We start from the raw sequence: 18,110 nt of genomic DNA, 5'->3' as shown, positions 1-18,110 counted from the left end.
CTACTCTCTATTTTAAAAATACTCTACTCTATGTCTCCATTTTAAAAATAAAAAAAATTAGTAGGGTGTGGTGGTGGGCACCTGTAAGTCCCAACTACTGGGGAGGCTGAGGCAGGAGAAATGCTTGAATCCGGGAAGCAGATGATGCAGCGAGCTGAGACCGTGCCACTGCCCTCTAGCTTAGGAGATAGAGTGAGACTCCATCTCCAAAAAAGAAAAAACAAAAAACAAAAGGCCCAAAAATGAGCACTGCTGACAGCCAGAGCATGGAAACGAGGGTCTGGTGGGCCAAAGAGGGCTCGGAAAAAGATACCGACTGGGAGACGTGGGAACAAAAGCCATGAAATAGGGCAGGATCAGAGGGCAAATGGAGTCAAATGCAGGGACCCTGTGTTTTCAGAACCAAAGACACAGAGCTGGGTCCTCTCTATGGGAGAGAAGTGCACGTGGGGGTGCCTGGCTCAGCTGCCAATACCCCCAAGTCCACAGGAACCTGCTGGCTCCAGGCTGCGGGCCCGTGGGACCGTCCCTGCACCATCCCATCTGCCCCAACACTCCCCAGCCCAGGAGCTTCAGCCCACACAAACTCTCTCACACATACACGAACACACACGTGCCCCCGCTGAACATGCATCCCCGAGGCGCCCCTACCATGGCCCTGAGGTCCACAAAGGAGATGGTGGTGCAGTTAAACAGCTCTGGGGGCAGCCAGCCCTTCTCCCCGCTGCAGTGTCGAACCGCATTTCCTAGGGAAGGAGAGCAGGTGTGCAAAGCCTGAAACTCAAATTGTTGATCAATGCTTGTATATTTCAATCCCCAATCTGAATGTACTTAAACCCAGAACACTGCGTGGTGGTGAGAACCCCAAGGGGGCCAGGAGGCCAACACCAGCACCCCTCTTTCACATCAGGGCCACAGCCGAAGCTGCTCTGACACTGACAACCAGGCGTTTCGGGCGCCCAGCCAACAGGAGCCAGCACTTTCGAGCAAGTGTGCGAGGAAAGAAAGCGACACCATCTGCCAGCAGCCATGATCCCATGCGCCAGGAATCCGTTTCAGCCGGGCCTTTCCGTGCCTCACTGGATTCCCCAGACGCCCCTCACAATGTGGACACAGTCACTGTCCCCATTTCACAGAGGTACCCCGATGCTATGAACAGTGAAGCCACTTGTCCCGGTGCCCCAGCCTGAGCGGCAGAGCAGGGACTGGCCAGGCCTGACTGGCAGGCATCCCCACACGCACTGCGCTGTTCATGTTTCTGTTACACCCCCTGCCTGCTTTATGTATTTACTGGTAGGGAAAAGGCGATCGGATTTCTCCCCAGCACTTTGCCTGCAGATATTTTTTCAACACGAAACATTCCATGAGTCCCCACATCTCGACTGGCTCCTCCCACAAGGACGCGTGCCTCAGTTCCCTACACACAGGCCACGGGGACTCACCGACAGATCCCTTGGGGCATGGCACCGCAGCCGGCTGCCCGAACTTGGTCTGTGGCCACCAGATGCCGGCCTCAAATGCTTTGGGACAGCCGTTGTAGATCACTGGGGTAGAGAGGAGGGAAGGCTGCTCAGCGGGGCATGCCGCGCCCACGACCACAAACAGGCACCACTGTCTGTGTGCGCCTCCCTGAAGTAGGCCCTGCTCCCACCAAGAACCGAACCCTAGCATCTCCCCTGCCCCAATCCATGTCAGAGCTGGAGAGGGGTGACCAGGCTCTGACCCACGCCCCCTCACGCAGAACCAGGTTTCTGGAAGGTCAAGAGAACTCAGAACACGAGGGAGCCCAGGGTTCCCCAAACACCCGGTGCACACGCATACACGTGCACGCCAGTGCAGCAGCCTGTCCCTGCGCTGTAACCTGCAGGGTGTCAAGAGGCAACGCAGACCTTCACAGCCGAGCGTGGTGACCTCGGCAAACGGGTTGTCGCAGCGGTTGCACTGGCGGCCGATGACGCCGGGCTTGCAGGCACACTGCCCAGTGGCCATGTCGCAAGTGCGGCTGTGGGAACCATGGGGGAAGCAGTCGCAGGGCAGACAGGTGTCCTGGGCCGGGGGCTTGTAGTAATTCTCCTGCAAAAGCCAGAGGCAGGGCCTGTGACTTCAGATGCCTGGGAGAGGCCCTACCTTGCAGCGTGTTTCCTGAGCAATGTCCAGACTCCCACCCGGGTGCGTGTGTCAGCCGCCAGCCGTCCCACCACTCACGGCTACCCTCTGCCCACATCCCACACCCAACGGGGGCTGCCTCCCAAAGCCCCGCAAGGCCCGGCCCAGGAGAGCGGTTCTCCTGGGAAGCATGCCCTCCCTCATGTCTTAGCAAGTCCCAACAGTGGGCACCTTCGTATTTGTCCTAAAAAGAATCAGAGATCCAAATGGAGGCTTACTCGTGGGGATAGCCCTTGGGCGTTTCTTTAAAGATGTTTTGAAAAATTAGAAGCCACCTGAACGTCCACCATTGGGTGGGTCAGGGTGACAATCAAGAGCTCGTACTTTGGGTTCAGAAAGTCCTGGGTTCATGCCTGACCATTGCCCTTTACCAGCTACATTGCCTGGGCTGGTCACCGGGCCTCCCCAGGCCCAAGTAGCACCCCCCCAACCCCGCCCCGGAAAATGGGGCAGGCCGTGACTTGGGCAGACGCGTGAACAACATTCAGACTTGTGTGTCAGGCAGGGACTCCAACTGTGTGTAAAATGGCAGTGAGCAGCAGGCCCAGAAGAGATGCTAAAACACCAGCAATCACGGCTGGGAGGTGCTTGGGTGACTGCAATCTTTATGTTTTTTTTTTATTACATTTTGTGTAACTTTGTTTTTTTATTTTTTTGAGATGGGGTCTCGGTGTGTTGCCCAGGCTGGAGTGCAGTGGTGCAATCACAGCTCACTGCAGCCTCAACCTCCAGGGCTCAAGTGATCCTCCCACACCTCAGCCTCCTGAGCAGCTGGGATCACAGGCAAGCACCAGCACGCTCAGCTAATGTTTTTATTTTATGTAGAAATGGGCGTCTCACTATGTTGCCCAGGCTGGTCTTGAACTCCTGGGCTCAAGTAATCCCTCCTGCCTCTGCCTCCAGAGTAGCTGCGATTACAGGCATGAGCCACCACACCCTGCCTATAACTTTGGGTGAGAAAAAAATCATAGGCAAGTTTTCGCCAATGCACTCCCCACGTTCCCTCTGCTCTGCCACCCACTATGCCACCACCGCCATCTGGTGACATGTGTGGACCGACCCTGACCCAGGAGAGCTGTTTAATTTGAGCCTTTCAGGACACAAGTCCCGCTTGCTGTTGGAACCACCGCAAGCCCTTGGGACACTACTGACATCACGAGATGGCATCCAAGGGTGCCCTGGTGCCAGCTTCCCTCCTAGGGCCAGCCACATCTGCAGGAAGCTCACGTCCCTCGCCCAGGCTCCTGTTACCCTCAGACCGAACATTTGGGTTTCGAGTCACTGTGAGCACCATGGCTGTGGTGTATACGAAGATCCTGAAGGAGGTGATGTATCCTGAGAGGGCTGGGGAGGGGTCCCTAGAGTCTGCACTATGAACACGCGTGCGTATCTGGAGACATGAGATGTGAGCTCCGTGCTGCATGCAGGTTACGACTGACCACCCTGGACGGGGGTGGGACATAATGCACTTAGTGACACTTTCTATTTTAAAACTGCTGCCGTCATGGGACGCCAGCTTGGTAAAGACCAGGAAAATGGCCAGGCACGGTGGCTCACGCCTATAATCCCAGCACTCTGGGAGGCTGAGGCGGGCGGATCACCTGAGGTCAGGAGTTCGAGACCAGCCTGGCCAACATGGTGAAATCCTGTCTCTACTAAAAGTACAAAAATTAGCTGGGCGTGGTGGCGGGCACCTATAATCCCAGCTACTCAGGAGGCTGAGGCAGAAGAATCGCTGGAACCCGGGAGGCGGAGGCTGCAGTGAGCCGAGAACACACCACTGCACTCCAGCCTGGGTGACATAGCGAGACTCCGTCTCAAAAAAAAAAGACCAGGAAAATGGCCAACCAGGAGGCCAGGAGGGCCGGAGTGGTGCCAGAGATGACCCAGCCCTCAGAAACGGCTGGGCTTCACATAGCCATGGGCAGTGGGCTGGGAGCAGGCAGAGATTCCTGTTCCACAGGCGGGGTCTGGCAGGGCTGAACCCGTAGTTTACACGTGGAAAGCAGCCATGGAGTATTCACAGGGCACGGGGGAGCAGCAAGGAAACCAAACACCACATCTGTACACAAATGTGATGTGAGTGGGCACAGGTGTGTGTGCAGGGGTGTGAGTGTGTGCAGGCAGAGTATGTGGAGGCGTGTGTGTACGGAGAGGCATCTGTGCATGTGTGTGAGCAAACAGCATGCAGGGACCATGGGGGCTGGGCCTCACCTTGCATTGGCACTGGCCGTTGGTCTTATTACAGTCGGGATCAAAGCCTTTGCTGACGGCACAGTGGCAGGGTCCACAGACGGGGTTCCCCCACCAGCCTCTGGGACATGGAAGGTCGAGTCTGTGGGGAAAATAAGAGGGCAGCTGGAAGGTTTATGTAACTGTGCTTTCTGGAACGGGAAGAGGCCCGCTGGCAGCATGGAGGCGGTTGCCCAGGAGGCCTGGCTGGGTCCAGCTCTGGGAGCTTCCCTTCCACGTTACGGGGCCTCAGTCTCCCCTCTACTGGCTCCCAACCTCACCCCCACCCACAGATCCGCCATGCCCAAATCGACTGGGACAACACCTGTGTCCACTGCGTGCCCCACATCCACGTGACGCCTGACTCATTAGGGCTTAATGACAATGAACTCACTGCAAGGCTGGCCTTTCACGACGCAGCCCCACACAGGCAGACTGAGCTCAGCTGCCTGGCACAACTTCTCAAAGTGCACTTGGGGTGAGTGCCAGCATGAGATGCCTGCGGGAAGCTCCTTAACAGGGAGTTTTGCAGCTTTTGTTGTCCCCCAGGTCCCCTGGCCACCAGCCCCACAGATGCTCAGGGCAGCCATGCCCTGGTGTAGCATGCCCCTTAGGTCAGCGGCACGCGCCCATGCACTCAGAATCCAGTGGAAGCCAGTCCTGCCTCCCTGAGCCTCCCCTGGCAGAGAGCAACAGACACTGAAGATAAGTAACACCGCAGGGACAAAGCCAGGCCTCCGAGGTGCTGGCCGCTGCTGTGCATGGGTCTCCCTACCTGTTCCTGACGGGAGCTGCACCTGCGCAGTCAACTGAAGGCCCACCTGCCTGCAACAGCCCCGCCCGAGTGTCCTGCGGGCTCCTGCATTCCCCATCCTGGCTAACCAAGTTCCCTCCACCCAGCTGCCAGCCTCTAGCATTCACTCACTTGGCGAGCAAGTATTAAGGACTGTGTACAAATCAGGGTCAGAAAGACAACCAGGCCAGAGATAGAGTCTGGCGCTTATGGATGTGTGTGTGCAGTGTGGGGGCCCCAGAACCTTCATCCCCCTGCAGCCCTGGTGACTGCGGCGCCGGGCACGGAGATGCTGGATCAGCCTCTTGGCAACTCCCCCTGCTCCAAGCTGTGCTCCACGCGGCAGCTGGGGGTTCCCTAAGACCAGACCCGGTTCTGCCACTTTAGTGCTGGGCCCCCACGGCCTCCACACAGCCGAGTTCTGTTCCTGGCTTGCCGGCCCACCTCCATCCCTACTCAGGCCTCTCTAGACCAGCCTCATCCCCTTACTCCTCTCCAGCTTGGCTCTGTTGCTTTCGCTCCCAGAATGCCCTCCCGCTTCAGCCTCACTGGCTCCCACCTCCCTCTCCACTCCCAGGGCACCTCCTCTAAACTCTCCCTGGCATCACATCTCGCTGATATCCAAGAATGATGTGGTGTCATCTTCTCGTGAGGTCACCAGCTCCGGGGCACAGGCTGCTTCCCACTCATGGGGTCACAGCCGGGATCACAGCACCTGCTCTAGGCTCAGGTGGACAAAGAACAGAGCATAGCAGGTGTCCCTGCACCTGATGGCCACCAGCAGCTGAGGACAATGAGCCATGGGCGCATCACCTCCACGGTGGCCTAGAACCTTGGTTTATGAAGAACCAAGCAGCTCAACCTTGGACAAAGTGACGCTTGTGATGACTACACACCTGTGCCCAGCGATCCCTGTGCAAAGGGTACAGAGCCCAGAGAGCATGCCGCTGCCTGTCCTAACCACACTAGGATCTCCACACACATCAGACACGACTTCAAGCCCACCGACTCGAGAGAGAAAGCATTCTCTGTAAATCACATGCGTCTCCCTGCATCTCATGCGGCCTGTTTGCTCTGGGCACAGCGAGGAGTCCAGGTGAGTCATGTTGCATGTTTCTGGTGTGGACACATGATCCAGTGGGGTTAGTTTGAGATGTCCAAATTGATTCTCATTGCCCAAGCGTGGTGGCTCATACCCGTAATCCCAGCACTTTGGGATGCTAAGGCAGGTGGATCACTTGAGGTCAGGAGTTCGAGACCAGCCTGACCAATATGGTGAAACCCCATTTCTACTAAAAATACAAAATGCTAGTTGGGCATGGTGGTGGGCACCTGTAGGACCAGCTACTCGGGAGGCTGAGGCAGGAGAATCGCTTGAGCCAAGGAGGCAGAGGTTGCAGGGAGCCAAGATCACGCCATTGCACTCCAGCCTGGGTGACAGAGCAAGACTCTGTCCCAAAAAAATAAAAAAAATTGATTCTCACTTAATTCATGCCAAATTAAAAAAATATATATGTCCCTGTTATCCAGAATTACACGTATCTTTGGGTCAAAATAAGAAAGAGAAGACACGGAGTCGAGGGAACACAGCCACGTGGACTCTGAAGGCGCAGGGAGGCACCAGGGGCTGCTCTTACTTGTTCTCGCAGTACGGCCCGTAGTGGCTGGGCCCGCACTCGCACACGTAGCCCTGTGGGGAGCCGGGGGAGCGCACGCAGGCCCCCATGTTCTCGCAGGGGTTCAGGTGACAGGCATCCACGCAGTTTATTCCAAGGTACCCTGCAAGGACAGAGCCAGCATTACCTCCACCCGCAATCCACGAGACCTTCCACGTTAAAACATCTGGAGCAACCCGTCCCCTCCAGAAGATCTGACTTTCCCTGGTACTCAGCAGAGGGAAAACAAAGAATGCCACAGAGTCCCCGAAAACACAGCGTTAGGCGGGTTAGACTTGGCGATGCAGAGAGGAAGGCCTTCCCGGGCTGCCCCAAGGAGGGTGAGAGCCTTGGAACACGGGGCCCAGGCTGCCCCAGGACACATGGGGAATGGCCACCAGCAGAAGGTGACTTCAGCACCTCAAAACTCAGGGGCCACCCTGAATGCAGAATTTTCTTAATGTGTACTTTTCACTAATTATTTATTTATTGAGAAGAGTCTCGCTCTGTTGCCCAGGCTGAAGTGCAGTGGCATGATCTCAGCTCACTGGAACCTTTGCCTAAGAAGCTCAAGTGATCCTCCCACCTCAGCCTCACTCGTAGCTGGGACTACAGGTGCATGCCACCACGCCTGGCTAATTTTTGCTTTTTTTTTTTTTTGGTAGAGATGGGGTTTCACCATGTCGCCTGGCTGGTCTTGAACTCCTGGCCTCAAGTGATCCACCCACTTCGGCCTCCAAAAGTGCTGGGATTACAGGTATGAGCCACTGCGCCCGGCCTTACTTTTCACTATTTCTTTGCTGATCACCCCAAGTGCTGAGGAGAGCGCCTGGGGCACTCTGTAAGAAGAGTAAGGAAGAGGCCCAGAACCTCTCTCTAGGAGGGGCCCACTTGTTATAAACTTAAAGCTCAGGGCTCCACGGAACCACAGGAAGTCAGCTAGGGACACCAATGTCCAAACTGAGCCCTCCTCCTGTGTTTCGGCCATGAGAGGCCTCCCTGTCACTGAAGGGCCCTGCGAGGGCGGTCCCACCTTTGTCACAGACGCAGCTGTAGTGCTCCCAGGCGTCGTGGCAGTGGCTGTTGCGGGGACAGGGGCTCGAGGTACAGGGGTCCTCCACATCACAGCCGTCCTTCACCCTGACCTTGAGCGCGTTGTTCATGTTCAGGGTGGCGACATTGGTGGGCGTCCCCCCCATCCTCACTCCCTGCCATTAAGGAAACTACACTGGGGCTACAGGAGCCCAGAAAGGTAAGTAGGGGTTAAGGGAACCCTGAGACCTCTCTGGTCCCTTGCGGGGCATTCATCTGTGACGCCTCATTTATCTACAGAGCTGGGGCAGGCAGGGTTGTTCCAGTGGCCCCATGGCCTGGTGGCCGGAGTGCAGTGGAGGGCTGGGTGAGGAGCTCAGAGGGCACGCTGGCCTGATCTCCTGGGGTACGCGGTGGGGGCGTGAGGAGTGGATGTCCCTGCCGAGGGGGCTGAGAGCTGAACGACTCAGAGCAGCTCCCTCGGCCGTAGCTGGAACCCCTGGCTCCAGGGGACAGGCACGGGACCCACTTGGGTGACGTCTGTGGTTGGACTGGGTGAGGGTGGTGGCGAGGGGCTTGATTCAGGACACTTCACAGAGGCAGAGGGGCAGGTGGCTGGCATGGCGGTGGGGAGCTGTGGGGGCCAGGGACGGCCCGGATGCCAAGGGGAACCGCAGGGGAGGATGGGTCTAAAGAGGAAACAGGAGCTTTTAAAGTGGGGACACCTATCAGACAAATTCTTCACTCATTGAAAGCTAACAGGTTGGCCAATGGCACCAACTGTGGTGCTGGCAGCCTCGGAGCTGCCTGTGAGGGGCAGGCCCCCGCCACCCCCCACCACCCCTATGTACCTGCATGCAGCCTCGGAATCCACGGCGCACGGAGACCTTGTCTTCAGAGGCACCCCCGACCACCATGCTCCTTATCGTCAGCCCGGGAAGCATGCCCCCGATATCCGCCCTGTTCTGTGTGGAGAGAGGGGCCGGGGCTCTGGGGGCTGCATCCACCATCCTAGAAAGGTCTTCCAGCCGGGAGGGATGCACTGGAAGCCTAAGCAGTCGCGTCAACAAACTCCGCAGAGCCTGAGGACATCTGGGCCTCCAAAGAGAGCGCTGGGCCCAGCTGGACAGCGTGGCTGGCTGTGATGACCAGGGCGAGGGGACCAGGCCAGAGGATGGGCGTCCATGCCCCAGCCTAGCCGAGGCAGCCGGTGGGGTCAACACGGGCAACTGCCCCGCCTCCGTCAAGGGCACAACACTAAACCAGCCACGCTGTGACAGAGAGCTTGGCGAGTCAGGAAGACTGCGGTGAACGGAAATCCGCTCACCCATTAATACTGTGGGAACCCAAGAGGGTCTCAGCTGAGATCCAGTCCCAGAAAGGCAGGTGCCTGGAACACACCGATTTACTCCCAGGTCTGTGCTGTAAGATGAGCCTTGGCCCCAAGAGCTCTTGGAAATCCCAGGTAGCCCCTTAAGTGTGTGGGCATTTCACAGAGAACATCTTGGGTTACCTGCCTGCAAACTGTGGAAACCTAGTTTGGTTAAGTGTTGTGAACATTGTCTGGGATAATGCCACCTGCCTGCCTGGGACAGGTGTGGCACCTGCCTGGTGTCTCACAGGCCTGTCCGGGACCTGGGTCTCATTGCTTTCCCAGTTTTGCTCCCCATCCATGCTCTGAGGGCATGGGCCCTGGCATTGCTACTTCAGTACCCTAAAGACACGGTGCTGAGCCTGCAGGCGTTGCTCAAGATGGCTTTGCTAAAAGAAACCACTGCTGAAGGCACCAACAGCACCATGATGAGAAATGCAGCTGGAGGAAGTCAGCTGCTGACTGCCAGGGGAGGGGCATCTGGATGAAGGAGGTGAGGAAGATGCTAGTGACCTCAGTACAGGGCAGAACAGAAGCCCACCTGTGGGGGCCCAGAAAATGCCTCCCCAAATCCACAAGGTCTCTGGCGGGTCCTGGCACATCAAGGGGTCATTGTGTTTTTCCCTGGGCCGGAGGAAGGGTCTATCTATCCCCAGAGGAGGTGCAGGTGCCAGCTTACCTGGTCCATCCCGTAGTCCAAGGTCATGGTGACCAGGTGCTTCATCTCACTATCCTCCTTAACATTCTTCAGCTCGATCAGCAGATGGTGCCACTCCCCGTCGGTCACCCGCAATCCGGACAGCATCACGGACTCCACATCAGAGGGGCTGTGGGACACCTCAAACTGGAGGTAGTTGTTCAGGATCTGCAGCAGGGAGAGCCACATCAACTGACTGGTACAATGACAACGAAAGAGAAAATGCTTTGCAATCACTTAAACAAGGAAGCTGTGAAAGGAGACTGATGATGTGACACCAGATACAAGATAGGTTTAAAAATTAGGCAAAGTTGGCCAGGTGCGGTGGCTCAGGCCTGTAATCTCAGCACTTTGGGAGGCAGAGGCGGGTGGATCACGAGGTCAGGAGATCGAGACCATCCTGGCCAACACGGTGAAACCCCGTGTCTACTAAAAATACAAAAAATTAGCCGGGCGTGGTGGCAGGCACCTGTAGTCCCAGCTATTCGGGAGGCTGAGGCAGGAGAATGGCGTGAACCCGAGAGGCGGAGCTTGCAGTGAGCCGAGATTGAGCCACTGCGCTCCAGCCTGGGCGACAGAGTGAGACTCCGTCTCAAAAAAAAAAAAAAAAAAGAAGTTCGTGACCAGCTTGGCCAACATGGCTAAACCCCATCTTTACTAAAAATACAAAAATTAGCTAGGTGTGGTGGCGGGTGCCTGTAATCCTGGCTACTCAGAGGCTGAGGCAGGAGAACTGCTTGAACCTGGGAGGTGGAGGTCGCAGTGAGCTGAGATTGTGTCATTGCACTCCAGTCTGGGTGACAGAGCGAGACTTGGTCTCAAGAAAAAAAAAAAAAAAATTAGGCAAAGTTGGCTGGGTGCGGTGGCTCAGGCCTTTAATCCCAGCACGTTGGGAGGCCACAGCAGGTGGATCACCTGAGGTCAGGAGTTCAAGACCAGCCTAGCCAACATGGTGAAACCCTGTCTCTACTAAAAATACTGAAATTAGCCAGGCATGGTGGCAGGCACCTGTAAGCCCAGCTACTCGGGAGGCTAAGGCAGCAGAATCACTTGAACCTGGGAGTCTACTAGAGGTTGCAGTGAGCCGAGATTGCGCCACTGCACTCCAGCCTGGGAGACAAGAGCGAGACTCTGTCTCAAAATAATAATAATAATTAGACAAAATTGGCTGGGTGCAGTGGCTCACACCTGTAATTTCAGCACTTTGGGAAGCCAAGGCGGGCGGATTGCTTGAGGCCAGGAGGTCAAGGCCAGCCTGGCAAACATGGCAAAACCTCGTGTCTACTAAAAATACAAAAATTAGCCAGGCATGGTGGTGTGCTCCTGTAATCCCAGCTACTTGGGAGGCTGAGGTGGGAGGATCACTCAAGCCCAGGAGGCAGAGGTTGCAGTGAGCCTAGATAGCACTACTGCACTTCAGCTTGGGTGACAGAGCAAGACCTTGTCTCAAAAAAAGAAAAAAAAAAACAGTGTAGGCAAAGTTGTTCTTTGTTGCTGTTGCCTTTAACACTGATCAGAATTGCTTGTCTTATTCTACGGGAAAAAGGATCAATTGCTTCATGGAGGTCAAGTAAGGGAAGGGCCAGGAACAAGCCCCGTTAGGCTTTTAAGTGCTGGGACCCAGCTCGATTCAGGTAACTATTAGGCCCCTATTTCTGGATGTAAACGTAAACATTATACTTTATAAGACAAGATTTAATACTCTGTGTTTAATTACATGTATGAAAAAAACAAAAATCAGCATTGCAACTGGCCTAAAACGCTCATATTTTAAAATAAGGTAGGCCAAGGGCAGTGTGAAAATCTTAGATCTCCTAAGAAAGGACCTGGCAGTTTGGACTACCTCTCCTCTCGAAATCACCTACGAACATGAGACAAAATATTAAAGAATGTCTGTTTGAAGGCACTGAAGTGGTTCCAGGCAAAACAGAGTTTCAGGCTCACGACCAAGGAAAAGACAGAATCTGCAAAACAGTGTGGCATGTTTTTCCCCGCAAGGCCATCAGCTGGTTCTGGAAGACACAGTGGAGGCTGAGTGTGCAGTCAGGTCACGGCTGCCAGGTACCTGAAACCCTTGCCCTCCTTGGCACTCTTCAGCCCTATCAGCAGGTGGTGCCATGCTCCATCAGTCACCTGTGACCTAGAGTCTCAGGATGCCTCAAAGCTTTCTAGGTTCATGGGGCTGGAGGATTAAAAACTGGGGTTCATGGACTGCCAAGGGTTGTTCCTAGGCTTCTGGTTGGAACCCTGAGGGGTTTACACTAACAATAAAAACGAAAAAGACCCACCCTTGCAGGACTGGAAGCCCAGCTTTGAACCACCTCAGTCTGTGACTGCATTAAAGTCTGTGACTTTGGGAGGCCGAGGCGGGTGGATCACCTGAGGTCAGAAGTTTGAGACCAGCCTGACCAGCAAGGTGAAACCCCATCTCTACTAAAAATACAAAAAATTAGCTGGGCGTGGTGGCAGGCGCCTGTAGTTCCAGCTACTTGGGAGGCTGAGACAGGAGAATTGCTTGAACCCGGGAGGCAGAGGTTGCAGTGAGCCGAGATCACGCCACTGCACTCCAGCCTGGGCAGTGGAGCAAGACTCCGTCTCAAAAAAAAAAAAAAAAAAAAAAAAAGCTGTGGCTGCATTCAAGTGCTCTGGGAGGGCAAGTGCTCCTAGTGGTTGGCAGAAGCAAACATGGAAGATAATGACATCCCCATCATCCCCATTCTAGTTTCTCTTTTTCTTTTTTTTTGAGACAGAGTTTCACTCTTGTTGCCCAGGCTGGAGTGCAATGGCACAATCTCAGCTCACTGTAAACTCCACCTCCCAGGTTAAAGTGATTCTCCTGCCTCAGCCTCCCAAGTAGCTGGGATTACAGGCACCCACCATCACACCCAGCTAATTTTTTGTATTTTTAGTAGAGACGGGGCTTCTCCATGTTGGTCAGGCTGGTCTCGAACTCCTGACCTCAGGTGATCTGCCTGCCTGCCTTGGCCTCCCAAAGTGCTGGGATTATAGGCATGAGCCACTGTACCCGGCCCCCATTTCTAGTTTCAAATGCTCTCTAGTTTTTCAATAAAATGTCTAGCACTCAATAAAAAATGGCCAAGTATATGAGGATATAAGGTAATATGCTTATAAACCAAGAGAAGCAAGGAAGAGTGGCAACAGACGACAGAATCATCAGACACAGACTCAAAAATAACACTGGGAACCACAGAACTTTCAAGGAAACAGACTCAGTGAGACAATGAGACTTACTTCTGGGTGTGGGTGTTACAGAGATAAGGGTCAAACGGCCATGTTTAAGTACATGTAAGAAGAATCAGAAAAGAAGGTTGTAACTAACCTAAGATGCTCATATTTAAAGATAACTTCAAAAAGTAGCCTGGATATTAGAAAAACAACTATTAGCACACTGCTTATATTATACCTGAAATGTAACGATACAGAAAATGTTGAAAGTAAAAGGACAGAAAGAAATACATCATATAAATACCAACCAAAGGAAAAACAGTATAGCTATGTTAATATGAGACAAAGTAGACTTAAGGCAACAATCCTTACTACAGAAAAAGAGGAATTTCATAATGATAACCAAGTCAATTTGCTGGGAAGATAAATCAACTCTAAATTTGTTTGCACCTAACAACCTGGCCTCAAAATCTATATAGCAAAAATCAAGATTACTAAGAGAATAGATAAATCTACAGTCAAGGTAGATTTGTATCTAACTTCTCTCAGTAAGTGAGAAGACAAAGACAAAAAAAACAATAATTAAAACCAATAGGCTGGGTGCGGTGGCTCACGCCTGTAATCCCAGCACTTTGGGAGGCCGAGGAGGGTGGATAATGAGGTCAGGAGATCGAGGCCATCCTGGCTAACACGGTGAAACCCCGTGTCTACTAAAAATACAAAAAAAAAAAAAAAAAAAAATAGCCGGGCGTGGTAGTGGGCACCTGTAGTCCCAGCTATTTGGGAGGCTGAGGCAGGAGAATGGCATGAACCCGGGAGGTGGAGCTTGCAGTGAGACGAGATCAAGCCACTGTACTCCAGCCTGGGCGACAGAGCAAGACTCTATCACACACACACACAAAAACAATAATGATAAAGAATATTTGAATACCACAGTTAACAAACTTTACCTACTTGATGTATATAGAACACTACAGTTAACAACTGCAGAGCACACAGTGGCATGTATACAAAACTGGCTAGAGGCCAGGCATGGTGGCTCACGACTCTAATCCCAATACTTTGGGAGGTGGAGGCGGACAGATCACCTGAGGTCCGGGGATTGAGACCAGCATGGCCTACATGGTGAAACCCCGTCTCTACTAAAAATACAAACATTATCTGGATGTGGTGGCAGGCACCTGTAATTCTAGCTACTCAGGAGGCTGAGGCAGGAGAATCACTTGAACCCGGGAGGTGGAGGATGCAGTGAGCTGATATTGCACCACTGCACTCCAGCCTGGTGACAGAGTGAAACTCCGTCTCAAAAAAAAAAGGAAAAAAAGAAAAAAAAAACTGACTAGATCTGGGCTGTAAAGCACATTTCAAAGCTCTGAAACCACATGGTATACGTTCTTTGACCTGCAGTTATGCTAAAAACAATACCGAAATGATTTACTAGAAAATGCTACATGAGGCTGGGCGCGGTGGCTCACACCTGAAATACCAGCACTTTGGGAGATCGAGGCGGGTGGATCACCTGAGGTCAGGAGTTGGAGACCAGCCTGGCCAACATGGTGAAAACCTGTCTCTACTAAAAATATAAACACTAGCTGGGCGTGGTGGCACACACCTGTAATCCCAGCTACTCGAGAGGCTGAGGTAGGAGAATCGCTTGAACCTGGGAAGCAGAGGTTGCAGTGAGCAGAGATCATGCCACTGCACTCCAACCTGGGAGACAGAGAGACTCCATTTCAAAAAAAAAAAAAGAAAAAGAAAAAAGAGAAAATGCTATATGCTTGCTAACCTAGAAATCTACTTCTAAATATCACATCAGTCTAAGATAAATTCATGAGAGAAAATAGGATACAGGTTTTAACTGGCTGTAAAGATTATGTAACTAAAACTGTACTTTGATTTTTGGTCTCTATTGATAGTTTGGGGTTTTCTTGGTGGGGGGTTGGGGGGCACAAAAAAACAGCCGCACACCTGGCTAATTTTTGAATTTTTAGTAGAAAAGAGGTTTCTCCATGATGGCCAGGCTGGTCTTGAACTCCTGACCTCAGGTGATCCACCTGCCTTGGCCTCCCAAAGTGCTGGGATTACATCCATGAGCCACTGTACCTGGCCTGATAGTTATTTTAAGAAGGTAACTTTTCATGTTTTTCTATTTTGTCTTCTTTTTTTTTTTTTTTTTTTGAGACAGAGTTTTGCTCTTGTTGCCCAGGCTGAAGTGCAGTGGTACAACCTAGGCTCACTGCAACCTCTGCCTCCTGGGTTCAAGTGATTCTCCTGCCTTAGCCTCCCGAGTAGCTGGGATTACAAGTGTGCACCACCACACCCGGCTAATTTTTGTATTTTTAGTAGAGACAAGGTTTCCCCATGTTGGCCAGGCTGGTCTTGAACTCCTGACCTCAGGTGATTCACCCACCTCGGCCTCCCAAAGTGTTGGGATTACAGGCGGGAGCTACTGCGCCCGGCCTCCATTTTGTTTTCTTTTGTTCTATAGAAGTCAGTTTATTAATTTCCTTTGCCATTCTCTTGCATTGTTCTTGCTTAAAAAACTCCAAAGTGAGCAGATCAGTGATAAAAGCGACATTATATCTACAAACAAAAGTGATATCCACAGAATGAAGCTGTTTAATGAGTGGTAACTGAGAGTGAGTCCCCGGCTCTCAGTCAGAGAGGCATTCAGCAATCGCAAGGTTATCCCACCTGACCAAGTGGGTGGATTCTGGGTGCCCGAGAGCAATTATCGAAATTGCTTGGGCTGTGGGATGACAATGGAGTCTTATTTGTCCCACCATAGTGGCCGGGGCGCACGGGACATCCTTTGAGAACAGCCAAACTGCTGCTTTACAGAGCTCACAGGCCCACGGGAGGCCTGCAAGCTGATGATGGCAAGGAGAAATCTCCCAGAACCTTCGGTAACGTGTGGCTGACCGGCCTCTGCGAGCTGCCCTGGGGGCCTTCTGGGTGCCCACTGGGGTCTGTAGCATCCCCTCAAGGCCATCCCTCCAGCCACCCAGACTTCCACAGGGAGGGCTGGCTGTAGTCCCTGGCAAAATTCCTAATTTTTGGATGAGCCCTCCAAGATGTAATTACGCAAACAGCACAGGAGTCTGTGGCTTCCAGCACCATTCCTACTGAAAGCGCACTTTTTTCCTACAGAGGCCCCACTGCCAAATGACAACTTGCAAGCTCCAGTTCATCACCTGCATCCAAACAGCCAATTTAATTTGTTCTGACAGTGAAACCACGACACAGAAAATACCATCCCCAGGCAGCACCGAACTTGCCAAGTTTTGGCCTGGAGCAAGCTTCTGGGGCTGCCTGGGAGACTGATGAAATTATAGGTTTAACAAGGGCCCACAGGCCAGCTGTAATCATCCCTGGCGCACACCGCACCTTCCAGGCAATCCGAGCCGTCTGTGCTGGAAAATGCTCCCAAGCTGTGATGGGGAGGAACAGGAGGCTCCCTGTCCAGGCCTGAGCCCCTGCCCCAGCCCCGACCCATCTCCTGAGCCCTTGCTGATCTGCTGAGGGACTGACCTCCACCAGCCTGCTGGGAGCACTCTCGGTCCTGCCCCCACCACCCTCCAGCCAGGCACTCACGGAGGGAAGCGCGTGTGCTGGGCAGCCCCTCTGTCCACCCGCCAGCCCTCATGCCAATCTTGGCTACACAGAACTGTTTCTAGATGAGCTGTCCATAGGAGTGGCACAGAAGGGCCTATGGCCATCCCAGGAACCTGGGCAGTAAAAGAACCATAGGGTCCAGAGTGAAGAGCCTCTATGCCTCAGTTTCCCGTGTGAAATGAGAGCCTGGAGCAGGCACTCCGTGAAATCCATCTCGCCTCTCACCATCTGACCCCAGCCCAGCCTCCCCTGATGGGGGATGGTGTCCAGGACTCACTGGGCAGCACAAGAAGGCCCAGAGCCCAGTGGAGCAAAGGCAACAAGGCATGGCTCCGTGCGGTACACAGCTGATGGCGGAGGACACGCAGCTGGCCCAGACCCCGCTTTGGGAGGGACTTTCTGACAGCGGGAGCCTGGGGGGTCATCCTGGGAGGATGGGGTGAGTGTTCTCGTGTGACCGACCCCAAGGCAGGAGAGGAGGCTAACCTAAGGGCAGCGTCTCTGTGTGCTGAAGGGAGGGCAGGAGGGATCCCCAGGCTCACTCTGGTTGGAGATAATGAACAACCAGAAGGAAGTCAGTGCTGCTCTGAGACCGTGTGCACCCAGCTCTCATCACATGCATGCACACACATACACACACAGCCACATGCACTGAGACATGCACAAATGTGCACACATGGAGAGATGCACATATAGATGCACACACATGCACATACACACACTGACATGCACACACACTTGCACGGAGATACACGCGCGCACACACGTACACAAACTTAGAGAAAAGCCTAGGAGTCATGCCTGTAATCCCAGCACTTTGGGAGGCTGAGGTGAGTGGATCACCTGAGGTCAGGAGTTCGAGACCAGCCTGGCCAACATGGCAAAACCCTGTCTCTACTAAAAATACAACAAAATTAGCCAAGTGTGGTGGTGCACTCCTGTAATCCCAGCTACTCTGGAGGCTGAGGCAGGAGAATCGCTTGAACCCGGGAGGCAGAAGTTGCAGTGAGCTGAAGTTGCGCCGTTGCACTCCAGCCTGGGCAACAAGAGCAAAACTCCATCTCAAAACAAACCAAAAAAAACACACCTAGGATGAAGGAAGGAATAACTCAGTTATGAATCTGTCAAATCAAGACAGAGCACCCTGCTCAAGCACGGCTCTCACGGGCCACTCCCGTGCCAGGGGATGAGAATTAGGTCTAAGGAGAGACATAAAGGGAACTTTTTAGGAGGGAGAATTGCCCATGAGTTTACAGAGCTAGACCCTGATCAGAAAGGGTCACAGCAGCTGGGTTTACAGGAGAGCACCCGTGCCCCACCATCACTACAGATGGGAATGATCTTGAGATGCACAAGCAGAGG

The 18,110-nt window shown here is 53.4% G+C and overlaps 1 protein-coding gene across 1 annotated transcript in view; it reads right to left on the bottom strand.

The window, feature by feature from the left end:
* CELSR1 (cadherin EGF LAG seven-pass G-type receptor 1) overlaps positions 1 to 18,110 on the bottom strand; it is a 178,484-nt gene that overhangs the window by 30,786 nt on the left and 129,588 nt on the right. The window contains exons 10-17 of the mRNA XM_030815346.1: positions 9,930 to 10,115; positions 8,730 to 8,843; positions 7,880 to 8,054; positions 6,829 to 6,970; positions 4,381 to 4,501; positions 1,890 to 2,073; positions 1,443 to 1,544; positions 652 to 746 (exon numbers count right to left, since the gene is read on the bottom strand). Coding sequence (XP_030671206.1) covers positions 652 to 746; positions 1,443 to 1,544; positions 1,890 to 2,073; positions 4,381 to 4,501; positions 6,829 to 6,970; positions 7,880 to 8,054; positions 8,730 to 8,843; positions 9,930 to 10,115 — 1,119 coding nt within the window. The remainder of the gene's footprint in view (positions 1 to 651; positions 747 to 1,442; positions 1,545 to 1,889; positions 2,074 to 4,380; positions 4,502 to 6,828; positions 6,971 to 7,879; positions 8,055 to 8,729; positions 8,844 to 9,929; positions 10,116 to 18,110) is intronic.

The sequence above is a fragment of the Nomascus leucogenys genome, chromosome 7b (assembly GCF_006542625.1).
Source record: "Nomascus leucogenys isolate Asia chromosome 7b, Asia_NLE_v1, whole genome shotgun sequence".
NCBI lineage: Eukaryota > Metazoa > Chordata > Mammalia > Primates > Hylobatidae > Nomascus > Nomascus leucogenys.
The sequence above is the reverse complement of the archived record's forward strand: the minus strand, read 5'-3'. Positions and strand labels throughout refer to the sequence as shown.